The sequence below is a fragment of the Dipteris shenzhenensis genome, chromosome 20 (assembly GCF_047967505.1).
Source record: "Dipteris shenzhenensis isolate YYH24624 ecotype China chromosome 20, Dip_SZ_1.0, whole genome shotgun sequence".
Lineage (NCBI taxonomy): Eukaryota > Viridiplantae > Streptophyta > Polypodiopsida > Gleicheniales > Dipteridaceae > Dipteris > Dipteris shenzhenensis.
Window position 1 is genome coordinate 30,060,466 of NC_141615.1, and position 16,096 is coordinate 30,076,561.

A 16,096-nucleotide genomic window follows, 5' to 3' on the forward strand; every position below is an offset into this window, starting at 1 on the left:
GCTCGTCTGAGCTACTCAATCCTTGGCATGGCTTCTAGGAATGTATCAAATTTGGTTTGCTACATTTGAAGGGTGATGAATTTGCCCAATAGGGGAATGTGCTCTGAGAGCTTGTTCCCGTGTGAAGGCTGGCTCCAAATCAGAGGTTTGGGGAAAAAACTAGGTTGCGATCTCATTTCAGTCCACATGATAGTGGTTTTGAATGAATTCACTTGCTATAGCTAGCTTCCCACAAAATTGCATAGCCTTCTCTTGCACAAAATTACTGAAATCATTGGGTTGCAGCTAGTTAAAGGCAGTCATTACGCTTGTTTTTTTTTGTGAGCCCCTCCTTGGAAGCAAGGGGCTTGAGAAAGACTTCAGTGGAGCTTGCAACCCAATAGCTTGGTGTGAACAATTTGATTATAAACCATGCTCTGTGGTTTGTAATGCAGGCCTTTGGCATGCATGAACACGCTCCAAGGTGATCTTTGAGGTCTTGTTTCCACGCCATGGAAATATGGTGCTCATTTGGGCTCCGGTGGTAAGAGGAATGTCAGCATTAGGTCCTCGATTAAGAGAGAGTTCTTGCGATGGCAACTAGCCAAGGTTTGATGCGTTCCCACCTCAGCCCCCAAGGTTTCGTTGATAGATTTTTGGCATTGCAAGTGCTCTGGTGGAGACAGAATTTCTTCCTCTCCACCTGGGCATTATGGGGCTTGTTTCTTTTTAAGAAAAATATAGGCCTTATAACTTTCATACTTCCAAAAAAAGCTTACTGAGTTCAGCGATCGATCTACGCTCTTCAATCGCGGGGACAGTTGCTATGTTATGCTTGCAATTGCTAGTGTTTGTAGCATATTTGCCAGCCCTGGTGTACATGCAAAAGCTCCCTAAAGCATATTAAAAGCTAGGCGAGGGTTGGACAGCATGATTGAACGGGTCTCTTCGAGCGGCTGCCACCAGTGACTGCAGTTACCGGACGTGGGGGCGAGGTTGATCAAAAGGCTGACAGACTCATCTTGCCACCGAGGTACGATAATAATCGGGAGCGAGGGATCTCGTTCCGGCACCGGAAACGAGCACGCATGTGCGGGTGAGGTGTGGAAAGAGGGGAGGGGGGGGGAGATACACCCTTAATTCACAGGAAATGGCCGGCCATGCATCATGTGATACATACTAGTGGAGATATACATATGTGGAATGGGCACGAATAGTGAAATGGCTGCTAAAGTTGGGGGATAAGTTGTTATAGTTGGGTAAGTGTGGGGTATAGTGGGAACGGAAGCTTTTCTTCCTGTTTTCTCTTCGTCGTCGTCGTCGTCTTCGTCTTCGTCTTCGTCTTCGTCTTCGACTTTCGTCTCCGTCCGAGCTTCGACCTCTCTCTGCTGCGCCATGCTCTCCTCTCCTCCTCCTCCTAGGGTTTCTTCCTCGACCTTCACCCTCGGTACTCTCTCTCGCTCTCTTCCTTTCTTTCTTGATTTTGCTCGCACTTCCTTCCTCCTTTTTCAGCTCCCTTTGCCCTTTCCCTCCGCCCCTTCCCCCTAGCCGGATGTTTTGCCTCGGCGTGTTTCATCTTGTGTCCTCCCGTTTGCCCTTGCTTGGCGCGGCGAAGCTACATAGGAGAAGCATTGCCCGAGTTTGTGTACAGTTCGACAACGGAGCTCGAAGGCCTCGGAAGTGGACGTAGCCGAACGCCCGTGCTTACGCCGAGGGGGAAGATCACCGCAAATTTTTCCTACGTTCACTTAACCAAACGGCGAGCGGATACCGAAGAAGGAATCTAATAAACGAAGTAGGTGTTCTAGAGGAAGACGAGGTTGCAAGATTGCGGACAGAAACGTTCCCCCCCGAAGCTACGCTACCGGGACAGCGCCAGTTTTCGAGTATTTCGTAAATTGAAGGTTGCAGACGGAAAAGCACTGGGAATCCTTGTTCTCTAATGAAAATTGGAGTATAGATTGTTGGAAAATCCTCGCCCGTGTCAGCGATTCTTTCTTATTAGTGCTCCTTTCGTCCGGAGACAGAATCAGGAGGTCCGACCGTAAATAGGACTTCATCTAGGTTCACGTGGAGTACCTCTATTGGTCTATTCGTACAGAACAAGCATGCGTGTCAGATACAGAACAGCGGTCGTTTTCTTCTTTGTGTGAAGGGTGTAAATTTATCAGTAAAGCAAGTGTTCCGGTTTCTTTCTTTTACGCAATAGTTGTCGTGATGATCACGAATGTATCTGTGAGCGCTCGTGTTTCGCTGTAGATCCGATGACCGTTTTCGTATGCTGGCTGTTTTGCAGTGATATCCTTGTTTCTGCTCTTGCCAATTGACTAGGGCGCGCTCTACACCAGACAGATACTCTTGGAATTGGCTCATCTTACTGGTTCGCGTATCAGCTCTGCTGCAGACCGAAATTTTTCTATCGTTTTCACTATCAATTTACCATGCCCAGGAGACGGAAGACACCAAAGGAAGGTGAGGAAAGCTCACAGGGTTCTCAAGCTCCTCCGGCTCAATCTTCTCAAGCTCCTCGGTCCCAGCCAGCTCAAGCTCGTGCGCAACAAGCTGCTTCGGTTGGACAGCCAGCGCCTCAAGCTCCTGCAGGACGTGGTCAGCAGGTTTCTCAAGGTGCAACTGCGGCTCCTCCTGGCTCGTCCGGTGGTTCAGCTTTCGCTCAAGGAAGGGATGGAAGGGGAGGAGGACGAGGAGGCGGAGGACAAGGTCGAGGGAGAGGCAGGGGTCCTGCTCCACCTTCCCATGCTCCACCTGGCATGGCTGCTGGACAACCGCTTATTCCAGCTGCTCTCATGCCTATTCCCGATCTGCCCCAAGCTTCAATTCAGTCTTTTCCTCCGGCTGTGCAGTACCTTCAGCCTGGGTATGGGGGAATGCCTCCCATTCAGGGCGTCGCCCCATCTCATTATGTTCAGTCTCCATACCCAGGAGTTCAACAAGTTCCACAGCCAGGCAGTGCTCCTCCATCCTCCTACATGGGAGCTCATCCAATCGCACAGACGTTGAATCCAGCCTTTCTACAGGTTGGTGCGTCAGCTCCCGGTTCAGTTATGGGGATGGCTGAGCAGTTTCAAACGATGAGAATTCAAGGTGCGCCTGCCCCTCAAGTTCAAGATCCAGGCCCATCGACACAACCTGTGGTTGGTCCTCCCGTTTCTACCAAAAAATTACGCTTCCCACCCCGTCCTGGAAAGGGGCAAACGGGTACCAAATGTATTGTGAAGGCAAACCATTTTTTTGCAGAGCTTCCAGACAAAGACCTGCATCAGTATGATGTATGTATCTGTTTCTTTTTTAATTGGTTGATTTTTTGATCCTGACGATATGCCAGTCTTAATTAATTTGTGGGTTTGTGTGAATTTTGCGCTGTGGTCCATTTTGTGTTTTAGTTTGCTTTTTGAAGATAGCTTATGGTCTCGGCTGTTTTGATCCTGACGATATGCCAGTCTTAATTAATTTGTGGGTTTGTGTGAATTTTGTGCCGTGGTCCATTTTGTGTTTTAGTTTGCTTTTTGAAGATAGCTTATGGTCTCGGCTATGGACTCAAGGTTGATTGATTTTCTGTTGCGTTACCTGTGCAGGTTTCCATATCACCAGAAGTAACTTCTCGGGGTGTTAATAGGGCTGTTATGGAGCAGCTTGTCAAAATCCATCGTGACAGTGCACTAGGTCGTAGATTACCAGCATACGACGGCCGCAAAAGTCTGTATACTGCAGGTCCTCTCCCGTTCCAGAGCAAGGAATTTTCAATTAATCTCCTGGATGAGGATGATGGGAGTGGTACTGCAAGGTATGATTAAACTTCTACCTTGCTGAACATATAGTTGCTGTAATATTTAAGAGTATGCTATGTAGCAAAGTCTTTCCATCGCGCTTGCAATGTGGTGGCCGAGTTCTGTATATCTGTAAGGTTTATTTTTCTTCGTGGCACCTTGTCTTGGTATTGTCAGAGTCTAAAGTGCCTTGCTATGCCTTGAAAGCTGCTCTGAAAATCTGATTTGAACTGTGTGCGTCTTCCAATACAGTGATCAAACTACTGAATTAGATTATCTGCCGAGGTTGTCTAATAAATATTAGATTAGTAGTAGATGATGTCTGAGCTTCCCATTGTATATCTTCTCGTGACTAACATATTGTGAAGTGTTTCTGTAGTAGGTGGTTGCTCAGGTTGAATAACTCTTCTTTGGACTGTTTTTGTGGCTGCAATTTTATTTGTAGCTATGAGGCATCTCAAGATCGTAACCAAGGGATTTGTCCTTTATGTTTTCCAGTGTGCTTGAAGCACTGCTATATCTGAAGACGTGGTATTTTAGACAATTTGCAGACCATGTCTTGCTGTGCATCTAAGCTCCCGATGGGTATATCTCCATGCGTGGGGCTGATGCCAAAACTTGGATTAACAGCTTGTCAACTTTTGACTAGTGGCCTGCAGCTCAGGTTAAAAAACCGAAGAGCCCTAGGGCTTTTCTGTTTGGTATGTGTTTGAAGCTATATATCGAGATGTGGTATTTCAGAGAGTTGGTGGACTTGTTTGTTGAGATCACATAGAGCACCCTTACTTGCTGTTATATTTGCTAATGACTTAAAGATACGTTATCTCTTGCAAGGTATGGGGATACAATAGTACAGGGGTGGAAATTGGCTTATATTACTAGTTCTTGGACTGGCTTCTAGAGCATATTAGAGACAAGGGGCTGAGTATGAGTAAGTGCAACTCTGAAGGTGGAATTGCTATTGGTACTCTATGAGATGTACGTACATATAAGTCTATGGTGGGTTATGGCTTCATGAGGGTATTTCTGCTTAGGATGTTGTACAAGATGAAGGTAGCAAAGCTGAATGATGAGTCTGTTGACGGGCTGGGGAAGCTTTGTTCTTGTGTCAGCTCTAATTCTGAAACCTTGGAAGCAAGCAATCACATGTTTTAAACTTTGACGGAATCTTTTTTGTTATCACAAACTGCCTTGCTCAAACCTGTCTTGGCTGTTTAGTTTGAAGTAAAGTCTTTAATACTCTAAAGGGTGTATTCTTCACACTTTTAGGCATCCCTGAGCTAAGGTGGAAGTACATTGTGAACTTGACTTATCCGCCAGATCTATATAGCCTTTACATGTCCCTATGGCTGTTGGAGTTTGAGTCTGCAAAAGCAAGTTCTGGAATTCGTAAAAGAATAGTAATGAACTCTTGCACATGTTCTAGGGAAGTTCTGGAATGTGGTCAACTTTATTTTTTCAAATTGATCAAATCTGTGAACCCTATCATGGTGTATGTGCGGCTAATTTACTGTCTCTTTAACAGAAGGGAAAGGCAATTCAAGGTGGTCATCAAGTTTGCAGCTCGTGCTGATCTTCATCATCTTGGCGAGTTTTTAAGCGGCAGACAAGCAGATGCACCTCAAGAGGCACTACAGGTCCTGGACATTGTTCTGCGGGAGCTTCCAACTCATAGGTCTCTCTTCTGCTTTGAATCATCCCTGTCACTCAAGTTGGGATAGAAGATGGCATGGCTTAGTAATATAGTAATATTTATCAATTGTAGCCTGCAAAGGTTGTGAATATCTGCTTTGACTGCATGCTTGTTAACTTTGCCTGCCAATCTTTTCCTCCAGATGATTCATACTTTGGAGGATTTTGGAGACATGAGAAGCTACTAATGACCTCTCAACACGATTTGTAATATGGATTACTTACATACTACACGGAATGCTCAATTTTTATTACTTTCTTCCTTCAACAGGTTTTGTCCTGTAGGAAGATCATTCTATTCGCCTGATTTAGGTAGACGACAACAGCTTGGTGAGGGCCTTGAGAGCTGGCGAGGTTTTTATCAGAGTATCAGACCAACTCAAATGGGCCTTTCCTTGAACATTGGTAATGCTGCTACTCTTTGTTTCTTTGTTATGACATCTTATGTAAGTCGTTGCACCCTTGAGAGAACCTTTTCTTGGGTTGTCTGCAGATATGTCTTCCACTGCTTTTATTGAGCCTTTGCCAGTTACAGAATTTGTTGCTCAACTACTAGGCAAAGATGTATCCCGACATCTTTCCGATGCGGATCGCATAAAGGTACTGCTAGACCATCTCCAACATTCAAGGGGCTCCATGAGACTTTGTTCTTAAAAAATTGCACGAGGACAAGGCTGCAAGGTGGGCATGAGCACTGGTGTGATGTAATGTTAGGTCTCAAGCTTGGGGACTAAGTATATTCATTAGCTTGGGACAGGTTGCATAAATGCCAGGAGGGATATATGTTGCAAGCAGGGACAGTTTGGGGAGTCTCAAGGGGATGCAGGGGGGGTTGTTGGAGCGTTGGGGAGGTTGGCTCTATAGTCTGTTCATGGACTATGTGAAAAAGCAGAAGGCCTATTTCAGGTGTCGTGTAATTGTCTGTTGTCTGAAATAAAGTGATTTGTTATTCCAAGCAATGGGTAACTGTTCTCCATGATCATTAGTGTTATTGCTATGTAGTCATGTGGGATTTACGTGTCTCATTACATAATTACAACAACCAATTGTGGTTTCAATTAAGTCAGCCAGTTAAACATCCAAAGAAGTAGACTGGGTATGTGTGTAGGACCCATTTGAAAACTGTCCATGGACTTGTTATATGTTAGGATATGATCATTGACCATGCACATGTTGTGACCTCGTTTGTAGGACAGGAAGAGGCGCACACTTCGTTCAGTCAGAGGTAAGTTGCTGGACAGGTCAAGCATAGATCAACACATGCTTCTTTGTAGGATAGATGAGACATGTAGTTTGTTCAGTTAGAGGTGGCCAAAGAGGGCGAAGGACAGATAAGTGAAGCATAGATAAGTTTTGAGGCATGTGAATGGTCGTTTTGGGCTCCCTAAGGGCTACAATTGGCAGTCAGCAAGGTTTCATAAGCATTACTGCAGGCTGCAGACCTACACGCCAGTTGTAGCTTAAATGAAGAGATTTTGGATTACTGTTTGATTAGCCTTCTCCTTTAGTGCTAGCCTTCGTAATGGCTGAGTCTGCCCTTCACCTCCGGAGTGCTGACAGAAACTCAGTATGAGAACTTTGTATGAATGGATGCTCAAGTATGTGTGGGTGTGTGGATTATAATGTGTGAGAGCATATGTTTATACTGCTGATGATGTCAGTGGGGATGCCATAGTAGCTAGTCCCTGCTATGCGTGATGGAGTATATGGTTTTCAACCTTATGAGTGACTATCATGAGATTGAAACTGCTCTATGATGTGTTTTTGGAGGATGGTTTGGGCATGTCCCTGCATTCATCCAGATATAGGCTGCAGGCCTACACACAGCAGCAAATCATTTTCACGTGGGCAGCAGCATACAGACCGACTGTGCCTGCTAACAGCAGGGTTGGCCAGCTTAGTCCAAGGCGGTCTGAAGTCGGTGAGCAATGAGGAGGTTGCTCATTCTCCTTTCAATTATGCTATATCATAAGTAGCAGAATAAGCTCTTTAAAGGCAGCTCTCAAGCAGCCCATCTCAAACAGCCCTCTGCCCCTGCAAGGGGCATGCAGCCCAAGGCACGTGTGTGGGACATGATGATGAGCACAGCCAGCGTGACAGTTATGCAAGATTTGTTACTATAAGGGCATCTGTTGGACCACCTCAAGGAAATAATGGGGCAGCAGGTTTTGACAGGTTAGGCTTATTCCAAGATCTCTGTTTGATTTATTCCAAGACGGCCACCCAATATTTTCTAGAAAAAAGAGAGCAACTCTTTTTGGAGGGGCGGTGGTAGCAACCTCATCTTGTGTAGTATTCTTTGAAGTCTTCTTGTGCCAATGAAGTACGCCATGTGCATGCATGGGGAGCTACATATTCTTCTTATTTATAGATGTTCTCCCATGCTATTGTTGTGACTCTGAAGTAGGACCGTTCCTGATGTGTTGTTTTTTTGTGTGCTAGCCTTGATTTCACTCTGAACTGGTTGGAACATGTAAGCCCATCACCACTGAAATATGTGCAAGTTGCTGCTTGTTAATATACATGGTTTTTTGTGCTAAGGGTTGGTTGTGTGTAATGTGGGTAGTAGGTCATCTTAAATTGCTGTTGGGTTTAAAAGTTGGCATATCTCATTTTTGATAGATAGGTTAATTATTAATTGCCTGAATTTTCATCTTTTCTGCTTTGACACACCATGCAGATAAAAAAGGCGCTGAGGGGGGTAAAAGTTGAAGTTACACACAGGGGAAATATGCGCAGAAAGTATCGGATATCTGGATTAACTTCACAGCCGACACAAGAATTAACGTATGAGTAGATGTTCAGGAATGCATTCTCAATACATAATAGCATCTATTCTTTTTCAGTTTTGATTTTATTTCATGATTTTACAAAGGGAATGTCTTTTGGCAAAGTTAATATTATGGTGCATTCTTTGCTATTGGCTGAAGTTGGTTTTGTTTATTGTGTGTTCCTGGTTTGAAGTTTTCCTGTCGATGAGAATGGGACAATGAAGTCTGTTGTTGAATACTTTCAAGAAACATATGGCTATTCCATTCGCAATACAAGTTTACCATGTCTCCAAGTTGGAAATCAGCAGCGGCCAAACTATCTCCCAATGGAGGTCAGCAATGGATCTTGTTCACCTTTCGATATTGTGAATTTACTTCTAAGATGAGAAATCAGTCTCTCTTCTTCTTGGTTTCTGTGGAACATTTAGGTTTGCAAGATTGTTGAAGGACAGCGATATTCAAAGAGGCTAAATGAGAAGCAAATTACAGCTCTGCTTAAAGTCACTTGTCAGCGCCCTAGAGACAGAGAGAGAGACATTGTAGAGGTGCTCACTGGCTTTCTTAAATGTTTTTAAAATAATTTTTCATGGATTTCTAATTACTGGATGGCTCATCTGCTGCTTAGTATCGTTGGATTGCTTGTCTAGGGTTCTAAATTCTGATGACTAACTGAACTTACTTTCATACAGTAAAATGCAGATTGCATTGGCATTTGGAAATACCTTTTTTCTTCTCTAAGCATAGCTAGCAAACATGTAGGATATCTGTGACATGGCTTACGTAGTGCACATTCTGGCACATTAGAGAATGAACCTAAGCTGTTCATGATAAGAGAGTGTGATTTTATGTGACGAGGGTGCTCTTGTTTGTAGTTTTGAGAGGTCAGTTGTTGCAATAGAAGCTAGGGACTTGGCATTAAGATGTTGCGCTGGTTGTTGCGCTGGTTGAAGGTTCGAGATGTCTGTCGATGTAAGAGAAGCTAGGGACTTGGCATTAAAAGTTTCAGAGTGTTTTTATTGCACATGATCGCTGCATATTTATTCTGTGTTAACTATTTAAAAAAAAAGCATATTAAGGGAATCTGTGGTCTAGAATCCCTGCATATTTTTTGTGTTAACTATTTAAAAAAAAAGCATATTAAGGGAATCTGTGGTCTAGACTCCTAATTCAGTTGTTTGAACAACAGACTGTGTATCACAATGCTTATGCTCAGGATCCGTATGCCAAGGAGTTTGGTATTAGAATCAGTGATAAACTGGCCTCTGTTGAGGCACGCATACTACCAGCACCACAGGTGATGTGCTGGGCTTGTTATATATGCTTATGCCTAAATGTACAAGCAATAACTCTTGACCCTGTATGGTTTTTCTGTGAATCCTGACTTGTTTATTTGGTGTCTTGGTTCAGCTCAAATATCATGATACAGGAAAGGAAAAGTACTGCTTGCCAGAAGTTGGCCAGTGGAATATGAAGAACAAGGTGAGCTGAATTCCATGGTTTTGTTCAAAGGGTAAAGACATCTGAAAGAAAGCAAAGTATCCAAATCAGGTGTTGGGAGCATGAAAGTGTGCTGCTGGTTGAATCTCTCAATGTCTATTGTATTGCAAGCACAAGAACTCCTGTAGAATGTTGTATCTCTCTCTCTTCTTGTTTATGGCTTAAGGATTCTGAGGGTATGTTTCATAAGTATTCTAAGGACTGTCAACTCGGTAAAGCTTGATTCTTGTTTGTTCAGAAAATGGTGAATGGTGGAACAGTTACATATTGGGCTTGCATCAATTTCTCTCGAGCTGTCCAAGATAGTGCTGCGTGGAGATTCTGTCAAGAGTTGGCAGTCATGTGCCAAATTTCTGGCATGGTACTCTTTTTTATAAGTTTGTATTCTTGCATTGCTTATATTTGTTTGTGGGAGCTAGTGGATAGAAATCCAGACTCCTGTGAATGTCAAATGTTACTCACTGGTTGGTTTGTTTCTGTTTTGTGCCGGGCTGTCATCCACAGACCTTTGCGCCAGATCCTGCAATCCCAATACATTCAGCACGGCCTGACTATGTTGAGCGTGCACTGAAAAATGTTTATCGAGACTTCCAGCAAAATGTCAAGGGGCGAGAGCTTGAGCTTCTTGTAGTAATTTTACCGGATAACAATGGTGCCCTATATGGTATGTGACTTATCTATTGCGAAAAATAGCTGAGGGATGGTTTTTACAGCTATGTTTGGCTCTGTGAGGGTGTTTTCATCCTGAACATGTACGATTTGAAATGTTTTCTACTTTCAAGTCTCATCTGCTGTATTTGGTAATTGACATAGCTAATCGTAATCTTTTGATGGATTGGCAGGAGACCTAAAACGAATTTGTGAAACAGATTTGGGTCTCGTATCCCAATGCTGCTTAACAAAGCATGTGTTCAAGATGAGCAAGCAGTACCTGGCAAATGTAGCTCTAAAGATTAATGTGAAGGTAATGGTGCTGCTTCGCTATTCTTTATTTTGTATTCTATGATGAATTGGATCTTCCCAAACTTGACAGTGCAATTAGGGGAAATTTAGGAAAGAGCTGTGCTTTTCAGCGAGAAGTTGAGAAATTGATTGATAAGTGTTAGTTGCCTGCCTTACTTTCTTCAACCTCGCCAATTTCTTGAGAACATGAGCTAGCTTTGCTTACTCTTTTTCTTAAAATGCCCCCCCCTTGCCCGACCCTTTTGTTATTTGCAAAATCTCAACTTACGTTTCCCCCATAGCTTTTGACGGAAAGCCATATTAATATGCTTCCTCGTGACAGTCAAGAAATGATGTTTATTATTGAAGAAAATGGACAGCTGCGTTTTGGCTCCTCAAGCAGGTGGCTTGTTGAATTTCAGGTTGGGGGAAGGAATACGGTGCTGGTCGATGCTCTCTCCCGTCGAATACCCCTTGTCAGTGATATACCAACTATTATTTTTGGAGCAGATGTAACACATCCACATCCAGGAGAGGATTCTAGTCCTTCCATTGCTGCTGTAAGATGCTCTTGGCACTTGGGACCGCACAGTTGTTTTTTGGGTCGCTTTGGGAGGAGTGCCTTTCTTTTGGGGGAAGGTAGGGAGACTGATACACAACAAATGCAGGTGGTGGCTTCCCAGGACTGGCCGGAAGTGACTAAATATGCGGGTTTAGTTTGTGCGCAAGAACATCGGCAGGAATTGATCCAAGATTTGTTCAAGAGCTGGGTGGATCCTGTTCGTGGTCCACAGACAGGGGGAATGATTAAGCACGTCTTATCCCTGCACACAGAAAACAGTCATAACACATAATTGAGTGTCATTATGTGTACCCGTGTTCTGTTTTTCTATTGCTGGCAATGCATTATGCATTATGGCAAGCATTGCATTTCATGTCTTCTGACTAGGACTGTAATGCAATGTTTAATGCGTTTTCTTCTGCAACAGGGAGCTGTTGATTTCTTTCCGACGAGCAACTGGCCAAAAGCCTCTTCGTATCATATTTTACAGGTGGCTTTTGGGCTGAACTTGAATTTCTTGGTTTGTAGGTTTGGTCTTGGGGCTCCGTAGAACATGCAATTGCCTTTTTGTTGTACATGCTCGTATTTGATGCGATTGTAATGTCTTGTTGACAAGATCGTCATCTGATGATATTGAGTTCTTTCAGAGATGGTGTGAGCGAAGGGCAATTTTATCAAGTACTATTGCATGAGCTGGATGCTATTCGAAAGGTATCTGAAATGTGCTACACGTATCTGTATTCTCTTTTTTAGATTATTTGGTTGTTGAACGGTATTTTGTGAATGATGCGTGCATGTCTAGCTGCTTTTAGTGTTTCGTGTGAAAAAGTAGAAACATAAGTGAATAGGCTTCTGTTTCCCCTTATTTTCTGATGGTCTCACCCCCTGCCATAGTGAGGATTGTTGTTTGAGCTCTTACTTTGGTACATGTATTGGCACATAACGATACTCTCTTTGGTACATGTTTTGGCACATAACTAACCCATTGTCTTGTAGGCTTGTGCATCTCTGGAACCAAACTATCAACCTCCTGTCACGTTCGTAGTAGTTCAGAAGCGTCATCACACACGCCTTTTTGCCAATGACCACAATGACAGGCGTAGTACAGACAATAGTGGAAACATCCTTCCAGGTTTTCTCGTATACTCCATGGAAATTTGATTCCAGTATTTGTGAAGTGATGTTGCATACGTGAAGTTATGTTGTAAATGCTAATACTGCTACTTGTGCAGGCACTGTGGTGGATTCTAAGATATGCCATCCTACGGAGTTTGATTTTTATCTCTGTAGCCATGCTGGAATACAGGTACACTGTTTTTTACCTTAAAAGTTAATTAATGGTGACAAGATCATTTAAATGGCCCAATTCCCTTCCAGCAATCAACTAGCTCTGGGTGCCATAGAAAAGAAACTGTGAAAACATATTTTGGTGAAGCGAGGTGAGCTACCTATATCTTAGAATATCTATAATTGTGTCAAACTAGTGCTGCTTTCTAGTGTTAACCTTTTTTATGTGAGTATGCTGTCACTCATTGGAAGGTGTGAAACTAAGTGTGCTGGTACACGAACAATATTCATGTGGCCTGCTGAGTGCTAAGACTTTCATAGGGCTATTTCATGGTATCACTCCTGGCCATGATTGATCTGTTTACAAACATTGAACCAGGCATATTCTTCTAGTAATCAAGGAGCTTCATGTACTGCAGGAAAATAAGAAAACATATTTTTGTATAGTGAACTTAACTACCTGTATCTTAAAATATTTGTAACTATGTTGGTTGGACAAGTTTAGTGCTGCTCCCCAGTGCTATACCCCTGTTATGTGCAGCTGGTCTTCAACACGGAAGTCAGACATATTCAAGTGGCCTGCATGCTTTTCTAGGTGCTGAAATATTATCTTGTGGCATTGCTTCTTGGCTGTACCTGGTATGTGTGCAAAATTAAAGCTGTCATATGCATATGCTAGAATGTTCTTCTATGTGCCAATGACAAATAGGATGGCACAGCACGTACTGCGTGGTCTACCTAGGTGTTTTTTGCATAGATGGCTATTTGGGAGAGACATGCTCTTCATCCAAACTGCAACCAGTGAACACAAGGAGCATCTCATTGTGCTTAGCCTTTGTCATGACGGAGTCTGCATTTCCCTGTGCGAAGACCCTTGTAGAGATGGGCCTCATGTTTGTGAGGTCTGTGTATGACGGGATGTGTTTATACCATGGTCTATACTCATCGGTGGGGATGTCGCAGTAGGTAGCCCTTGCTATATTGATGGAGATCATGATTTTGAACCTTGTGGATAACTATCATGAGGTTAAAGGCTTACAATTTGTTATGCTTTTATAGGATGAGATCATGATTTTGAACCTTGTGGATGACTATCATGAGGTTAAAGGCTTACTAGACATGGTTCCTGGATTAGGTTAAATGATTGCAACTTGTGATCACTGATGACTATAAATGTGCTCATGTTGTAATATGTGAGCCTTGTTCATGAGGTAAACGGAGGCTCATGGGTCTGCCTTCATGTTAATTGATGTTTCTTTGTTCTGTTCAGCAAGCTGAGCTATTTTTCATTGGGGATTTCACTTCGCACTTCAAAGGGTAATGTTAAGATTACCTTGCTGTATTCACGTAACCTGAGAACACTTAATGTCTCTCAAATTGGGAAATTACATCTATCATAAACACTCTATATGATTTTGGACTGCATTCTGCTACCTTGGATGATAGATGAGTGAAGTTGGGAAACTCTGCTTGTTTTTGTGTACAAGAACATTGTAGTTGACTTGTATTCGTGTGACCCCTATAACAAGAGGTATCCCCTTTTATACCTGTCTAATCTTTGACTGCTTACAATGTTAACTTGATAAACTTGTATGTTTTGAAACATATGGTTGGATTCATAGCTGCTTATGTTCAAATTGAGTTTAATCCAGAAGGTTGAGTGCTAGCCTTCATCGTGGCTGAGTTTGCCCTTCACCTCTGGAGTGCCGACAGAAACTCAGTACGAAGACTTTGTATAAATGGATGCCCAAGTATGTGTGGGTGTGTGGATTTGTATACTTTTATACTATGGTCTACACCCATTGTTGGGTGCTGATGACGTCAGTGGGGATGTCGTAGTAGCTAGTCCCTGCTATGCTTGATGGAGTTCATGGTTTTCAATCTTATGAGACTCTCGTGAGATTGAAACTGCATAATGTTGTGTTTTTAGAGGATGAGTTTGGGAATGTTCCTGGATTCATCTAGGTATATACAGAAGGTTGTCTTTGTCATCATATTTTGTGTTTGCGAAGATAGTCGAATTTTAATGCAGAAGGTTCTGTATTTGTAAGATAGTTGGAGGTCGTGATAAATGACAAGCATATGAACGATAATTATTTCTGCTATATGAGCATTGTATGAGTAGAGAATACAAAGCCATTCTTTAGTTTTACTTCCCAGTCGGTGTGTTTCATTTTTATGAGATAGCTGGTTGATTGAGGCTTTCCCTGCAGGCTGGTTGCTGGAAGTTTTACTCCATATCTGATAGTAATTATGTAACTTGCAGGGAACTAGTCGACCTGCTCATTATCATGTTCTTTGGGATGAGAACAATTTTACAGCAGATGGCCTTCAATTACTTACTAATAATCTTTGCTACACGTAAGGTTTTCGGCAGTTCCCATGCTGTATGAAAGTACTGTACCACCTTCTTGTTTTTAATCTTCTCTTGGTGGGGTGGATCTTCTTTTGGTGGGGTGGTTTCTCGACTCAATTTTGACTGATGGGCCTTACTATAAGACTTCAATGACAGTTCGATTCTGTTATTGCTTGTAGGTATGCTCGTTGTACCCGGTCTGTTTCCATTGGTGAGTGATCCTCAGGTTATATTATCCGAACTCCTTCAGGATTCTGAATTATTTTAGCATGATACACATCTAGCTATTCATGTGAAGCTTTCGTGTGGATGCAGTGCCGCCTGCATATTATGCACACCTTGCTGCTTTTCGTGCCCGCTTTTACATGGAGCCTGAGTCCGACAGTGGTTCTCTGACAAGTCCTGCTCCAAGAAGCATGGCTACTGGCAGTACAGGGTCCCGAAGCACTCGTGTGTCAGCCGGAGCAACGGTTCGGCCACTGCCTGCATTGAAGGATAATGTGAAGAGAGTGATGTTCTACTGCTGAGTTGGCTGCTCCCAGCTTTCTTGTCATGAATGTGCTTTCTTTCACCTTGTATACATGTACTGTAAAGTAAATTTAGTTTTCTGCACATGACTAGCTGTAAGAAAGGGAATCCTTATGAAACTGCACAAGAAGTTTGGTTCTTCTGGCAGGGATGTACAGTTTTGTGATAGTGGTGTGGTCTCTTTGGGCTTTCGTCAAGCTGCCTATTTAAAAGAGAAGCTAGCAACAACAAGTACCTCTTGACTGCGTTGATTGCAACCCATGCTTTCTCATGTTGGATTATTTTGTAGACGGTCATGAGTGCATTTTGAGGATTGTATTCTTCAGAAATTAAGCAAATTTTGTTCCATGAGAGCCCCACTAGCTGTATGTATAGCGTCTTTCACCACTAGAGTCTTTCTACACTTAATTCTGAGGTTTTAGCCCAGCGATATAGTTTTGAGGATGAGTGAGAAGGTGGTACTGAAGGCTGTACACACATAGCAAGGCAAAGGGTTTTATGCCAAAGTTTACAGGTCTTGTAACAAGTTATAGTGAAGTCTGTTCCCATTACCAAGAGCAGTTGGTACATAATGAGAGGGGTGCATGGGCTGACTTGTTATGATGTCTTCTAAGAGAGAAATTAAAAGAACAGCATTCGTCACTTTTGAGCTGAAGCAAACCGAGTAAATAACTCCTAATCTGTTCCCATTACCAAG

The 16,096-nt window shown here is 43.0% G+C and overlaps 1 protein-coding gene across 1 annotated transcript; it reads left to right on the top strand.

Annotated features, from left to right (window-relative positions):
• The first annotated feature begins 1,261 nt into the window (after nucleotides 1-1,261).
• Nucleotides 1,262-15,745, top strand: LOC147889515 (protein argonaute PNH1-like). Its single transcript, XM_087391208.1, has 23 exons — nucleotides 1,262-1,426; nucleotides 2,276-3,266; nucleotides 3,573-3,781; nucleotides 5,290-5,439; nucleotides 5,728-5,861; nucleotides 5,950-6,056; nucleotides 8,137-8,243; nucleotides 8,421-8,559; nucleotides 8,656-8,772; nucleotides 9,414-9,521; nucleotides 9,635-9,706; nucleotides 9,963-10,085; nucleotides 10,229-10,388; nucleotides 10,567-10,688; nucleotides 11,089-11,226; nucleotides 11,335-11,481; nucleotides 11,660-11,718; nucleotides 11,876-11,939; nucleotides 12,225-12,360; nucleotides 12,461-12,534; nucleotides 14,782-14,876; nucleotides 15,051-15,082; nucleotides 15,187-15,745. Exons 2-23 carry the CDS (start codon nucleotides 2,421-2,423, stop codon nucleotides 15,396-15,398), a joined length of 3,351 nt encoding a protein of 1,116 aa, XP_087247334.1. The 5' UTR covers nucleotides 1,262-1,426; nucleotides 2,276-2,420; the 3' UTR covers nucleotides 15,399-15,745.
• The last annotated feature ends 351 nt before the right edge of the window (nucleotides 15,746-16,096 follow it).

Excerpts from the sequence above, each read along its gene's own strand:
- LOC147889515 (XM_087391208.1), top strand. The coding sequence starts at position 2,421 with ATGCCCAGGAGACGGAAGACACCAAAGGAAGGTGAGGAAAGCTCACAG. Across the intron at positions 3,267-3,572 it reads AAGACCTGCATCAGTATGAT|GTTTCCATATCACCAGAAGT; the intron begins GTATGTATCTGT and ends TTACCTGTGCAG. Across the intron at positions 15,083-15,186 it reads TACCCGGTCTGTTTCCATTG|TGCCGCCTGCATATTATGCA; the intron begins GTGAGTGATCCT and ends GTGTGGATGCAG.